General features: G+C 43.7%; 1 protein-coding gene across 1 annotated transcript; it reads right to left on the bottom strand.

The window, feature by feature from the left end:
- Window positions 1,503–5,504, bottom strand: KBTBD7 (kelch repeat and BTB domain containing 7). The gene is given in 2 exon segments (XM_003130995.5): window positions 1,503–3,351; window positions 3,354–5,504. Coding segments are annotated over 2 exon segments (2,040 nt in total). The 5' UTR covers window positions 5,149–5,504; the 3' UTR covers window positions 1,503–3,106.

Raw genomic sequence — 6,000 nt, 5'->3', positions numbered from 1 at the left:
TTTTCATCAGATGCTCAATAAGATCCAGGTACAAAACAGAAAAACAAAACAAAAATGAAACAAAACCCTCCTCAGCTAGAGGAGATAGAAGGGAATTATAATTTAAATTTAATCCCAAACCCAAATTAGCGAAATCAATCTTACATTTTATCCTTTTGAAAATACCAATGCCATTTATATCTGAATATTTAAAGTATCTGAAATAATTTGGTTTCTCTGAGGTTTTCTACATATAGGCAGACAGATACAAAAGATAAGATCATCCTAAGTCTTACAAATACTAATCCTGCAAATGACATTATATTGAGCATTTGCTAAAACTGTGCTGATTCATTGCAAAATTGAGGCAAAAGTGCTTTCCTGTGATGAAGGGATTTCAACACTGCTAGTTGTATCACTCACTCTGTAAGCAAGGGTTTTATACATTTAGCAGCAACTAAATTAAGAGGTCGGAAGGCCTGGGGTTCTAGCGCCAATTTTATTTGTAACTAACTACGTACAAACCACTTATCTGTAAAGTAAGGGTTAACATCTATTCCCTAATTCACAAATATATCATGAAACCAATCCTTTCTAAGAAAACCTCATTGTAAACCAATCCTTTTTGATTCATTAGCTTCCAACTAACTCAAAGGTTGAGAATGACAAATTAAGAGAATCGTGTAGCAGTCCAGTTGCATACTGTAATTCTGCAGATAAATAATGTGGTTGTGGTCAGCACTGTCCTGTTTCAACCTTACAAAGCAAAAAACTATCAACAGGAAGTTAATGGTGAACATAAGCTGGCCAAAAAATAACACTACTAAGAAAGAGCTTTCCTTGGAGTTCCTGTCGTGGCTCAGTGGTTAACAAACCCGACTAGCATCCATGAGGACTCTGTTCGATTCCTGGCCTCGCTCAGTGGGTGAAGGATCCGGCGTTGCTGTGAGCTGTGGTGTAGGTCGAAGAGGCGGCTCGGATCCTGAGTGGCTGTGGCGTAGGCTGGCAGCCACAGCTTCGATTGGACCCCTCGCCTGGGAACCTCCATATGTTTCGGGTGCAGTGCTAAAAGACAAAAAAAAAAAAAAAAGGAAAAGAAAGAAAATAAAAAATAGCTCTCCTTGTTAAGAGCAGTGCTCGTTCATAGCCCTGGGATCAAATGGAACAAAAAAAACTAAAGTATGTTCGCTGTTTTGAAGGGACACACCTGCTGCTAGGGTAAGAATCTTATTTCACCAAATAATGTGAAAAGAATCTTATTTCACTAAATAATGTGAAACAGTCCACCGGTGGACTCTTCAGGTGGCCATGATGGCTAAGAAAACATTATTTGTGTATTTGGGGTTTTTAAACCCTTTTCTCTTTCCTTCCTTTTTTGGATTCAAAATTCTGCTCTCCATCCCAGACCACCTCAGTTCTCTGTCAGGGTGAAAAGAAATCTTAGCATTTGGTCACTAGAGATTAAAAACACAGAAGAGGAATTAGCACGTTATTGAACAAAGATTCAAGAAGATAATTCTAAGTGGGTGTAGAAAAATTTATAGACCACAAGTATCTATACATAAACACGCCATTTATCATGTGTAGCTATGTTGACAACCATGGGCATTAACAAAAAAAGTAAGCACCTATGTGTTCTCGTATTTAAAATGTCAATTTTGCATAATTGAGTCTATTTCTGGACCTTCCCTTATTATGGTGATTCATAAACAAACAACCAACAAACAAGCAAACAAAAGACTAGGGCATGGTTCACAGAGAAATAGAGGACAGGCATTAAGCACCTAATAAAATAACCATGTCTATCACTGCTTAGGGAAATATTTTAGAGGAAACATATTTTCACTATGGGCCCAAATGCCATCATCCACTTATGTTCTTTAACTGTCAACTTTTAATACAAAAATACCTTCAAGCTGATAATAATTTACAGCGACTTATAAAACTGACAGAAAATTGCAATGCTACATAAAACAATTCTATTCACAGCTTAAAGTTGAAAAGTTCTCTGCTGGCACTGGATTTGAGAGTTGATAGGCTCAATAACTACTACTGATCTCAGTAAAACACTGTTTTTAGCTTATATGTATTTTCAAAACCAGTTATCATCTCACAAAAATCACTTCCTGCTGAAGAATCTTTTAAGACAAACACCAAAACTATACAGCCAAACTATTTCAGGAAAGCATATAAAATTTTTAAGACAAAGCATGACCAATGGATAAAAATTTACATTAACCAACCATATGTCCAGTGAAAAAAAGGACTGTCCCTCTGATTCACTGAAGCATCTGTCAGGTATAGATTAAAAAAATATGGGGCAAGTGACCCATTGTTTTTGGTTTAAAAGGGTGTCCAAATAGTTGGTGATACTTCTAGAACGGATGTTTTTTGGAAAGAAAAATGGTCACATCTAGCAAATACTCATTTTACATCCCAAAAATAAAAATGAAATTTCTTTTAAAAGAGTGGAATCCTGATTTCTCTGAGTGCTTAAGACCACTGTGCATATCACCAAAATGAAATTACTATTTAATAACCTTAATATATATATATATATATATATATATATGCCCATTTTTTTCCTTTGCAGAAACCAAACCAAATTTTAACATACTCTACTATTTTAGAATACTAAAACCTGACTAGTTTAAAATTTGGGAAGTCTACTACTTTCATTATTCGGAAGGAAAATGTGAACCTTCAAAACCCCACCAACAATTTCTAGTCCAATTTTCCATTATAAAATTAAAAAGCTAACTTCCTCAGAACACTAAATAGAATTAACAAGTTAAATCAAAACATAAACAGTGTAACTAATCAAAACAATTCACTGGTGCAATAAATACGTGAACAAAGGAAAAAAACCACCAAGCATTCTAATCAATTATATGGTTCATTTTTTTTGCGTATTTTAATCTTGACTTTCAGCACAGTAAATTATAATATAAGTTGATTTCATGGACTGTTTAAATTCTGTAACATTACATTAGCAAAACATTACCTTTTCTAAACCAAATTGGCAGTCTTGGTCAACCTTTGTTTTCTTTTTTTCAGGAAAAGGAAGGGACACATCGTTTTAATATACATTCCACAGCAGTAGAAATAGCTTAGTATTTCAAACTATTTACAAAGAACCCTGCTGATCCTGTGCATTTCGCTGAGGTGCTACCTGTACCCAGACTTCATCGTCGGTAAAAGAACTTGAACTTCCTGACTCAGAGTCCAGCTCACTGAATCCATCTAAGTCCCATTCAGTACTAGACTCACTCCGTGCATCATCTTCCTCGGTGATGAAACTCTGACCAGGTTCAAGGCAGGAGGGATAAACTCGAGCACAGAGGCAAATAAAGCCAGAGTCAAACTGCAAAGGCCTAACATGGTACCTATATTAATCCACTGGTCTTCCCTAGTATCATATTCATACACAGTCACCCGGTTTTTCTTCCACTGCGGGGTTGTAGAAGTGATGAGGAGCAGCTTTTGGCCATGATTGACAATCTGGTAGTTGTGGGTCTCGGAGTCCAGGGGAATATTACTGATCCGCCTCCATTCTCCCCTGGCCGGGTTATACACCTTCATGACGGGGATGTCACAGATACAATAGATCTCATCATTGAAGACACAGGCCTCCTGGAAGTCACTGCGTTTAAGAGAAGCACAGTTCAGCCACATGTTATGGCTGGGATCGTAGCAGAGCATGCGCTTGCTGTTCACAGCATAAAGATAGTTCTGAACCACAATCAGTTCAAAGGAATAGAAGGAATGGGGTACGGGAGCCACTAGGGCCCACTGGTTTCTCTGAACACTGTAGCACTCCACCTCCTTTAATTTAACTCCAGTAACAGGGTCCCGCCCACCCAAAATGTAAATGTAGCCGTTGAGGTAAGCCACATCCATGCCCTCCCGGCAGAGCAGGCGGTCTGCCAGCTGCTGCCAACTATTCTGGGCTGGTTTGTACACCCAGAGGTCTTTCCTGGGCTGGGCGGCCAGATAGATGTCATGGTCGGGAGAGACACAGACAGCTGAGGAGGTGATAGTCTTGGTATGAGCCAAGCTGGTCAAAGGTGATGGCATTGTGTAAATGTCCCCTGAGTATGGGTCATAGCACAGAAAGGGATCTCTGGGATGGCCAAAGAAGATCACCATCTCCTTGGCACACATACCCAGCCTCTGGGGTGGATTTTCTGCTATGGAGACAACAGAATTGCCACTGCTGCTCTCTGGCTTTGGCACCAGAGACTTGTACAACATGTCACCATATCGCATCTGCAGGACCCCTTCCATGAGGTCCAGACAGTACTTCTTCACAATAGGTTTGGTCAACAGCCCTTCCAGGTATTCCCGATCTTTATCCGTGAAGTGTGTCCAGCGGACACACTTGAAGACTTCGGCAGCGCTGGGACCCCGCTCCTTGGGAGCCGCCTCCAACCACTGCACCGCAACGTGACACACTGTCCGCTCACTCTCGATGTCTAGACTATCCAGGCGCAGGACAGCCAGCAGTTGGGCCAGGGTCAGATCGGCCAGAGACTCCTCGCGAATCGAACCCATGCGGCTGAGCTGCTTGAAGTTGTGCGCGATAAAGGACTGGGCCTGCGACCGCAGCTTGTGATGGTCGAAGGCGTCGGCGAACTTGAGGATGGCCGTGCAGTTGGCCAGGTCAAGGCGGCGGGCTAGGAACGACGCACAGGCTTCCCGCACATACTCCAGCTGCAGCATGTCCGAGGCCGCGTAAAGGCGCTGCACGTTGGCCTCACTCAGGGACACGCGACCCGTGTAGCAGTAATCGACCAGCACCTCGAAGGATTCGGCATCTACGTCGTGCATGGTCACGTTCGTCTGATGGCTCTCGTACATGCCGCCGGTGAACATGCTCTTGAAGTAGGGACACGCGGCGGCCAGCACGTTACGGTTGCAGGAAAAAAGGCGACCCGTGCCAGGCCCGCTGCCAGGCGTGACCACCTCGATGGTCACATCACAGAGCAGCCGCGCGTCGTAGAAGGACTTGAGCTGTGCCAACAGGGCTGCGGAATGGGCCGTGTCCTTCAGCTCCTCCGACCCCGTGAAAAAAGCCGAAACCGAAGGCTTGGAAATCCTCTTGGGCCGCCTCCCACCGCGGGGACTGGCGAGGCGGCGAGAGCGCGAAGCTTCTTCCCGGGACTGCATGGTGGAGATGCTGGTAGGGAGCTGAGGGCGAGAACGGGTGCAAAGACCGGGCTCGGGCGCCTCCTCACCCTTCTCTCGCTGACGCTAAGGTTGTGGTGTCTCCGGAGAGACTGCGCGGGGGCCGCGCTTACTTAACTCAGCCCTACACCGCGGTGCCGCCTCCCTTTATAGCGTAGACAGTGCCTGACTCACCCGTTTCCAGTTCCGCGCCCTTTCTCCGCCTCAACTCGCCCTCACAGGACCTACTGGCTGGAACCAAGAGATCCGCCACTGCCGCGCTGGCAATACCGGTAGGCTTCCAGGAGAACTACCACTCCCAGACTGCCTTTCGCGCCTGACGCAGGCGGGGCCCTCCCCACTCGCCCACTTTAGCGGCGGCAGAGAAGGCGCTTTGCATGTTGGGAGTAGTAGTTTGAGTAATATCGCGAGGCTTCCGGGGCAAGACTGCTTCAGGGTTTGAGCGTTTATTCTCCCGGCTCCGACGGCTTGGCATTTTGGCTTTGAAGTCCAGAGTAAGAGCCCAGTTTTAATGTTTATTAACTGTGTAGCTTCCCTCTGAGAACTTTTCCTTCTTTGCAAAATGGGGAGAATAGTCTTTCCTAGGGTCGTGTGAGGATGAAATGAGATAAAAATTGCATAGGACACAGGATGCTTCAATAAATATTTGTGTGTGTGTGTTTTAATTTTTTAATAGTTATTTCCCCAAATATTTGTTGATTAGAACAATTAAGTGCTTACACTCTGTTTAAAATATAAAGATTAATAATTGTCGGCTTTTCTCTTAGAATTTATTAAGAGTGCGACACCCACTTAACTTGAAACCATGAGCAATTACTGCAAAGAAAACATCCA

This window comes from Sus scrofa, chromosome 11 (genome assembly GCF_000003025.6).
Source record: "Sus scrofa isolate TJ Tabasco breed Duroc chromosome 11, Sscrofa11.1, whole genome shotgun sequence".
In the NCBI taxonomy this organism is placed as follows: domain Eukaryota; kingdom Metazoa; phylum Chordata; class Mammalia; order Artiodactyla; family Suidae; genus Sus; species Sus scrofa.
This window is presented reverse-complemented; position numbering and strand designations above follow the sequence as displayed.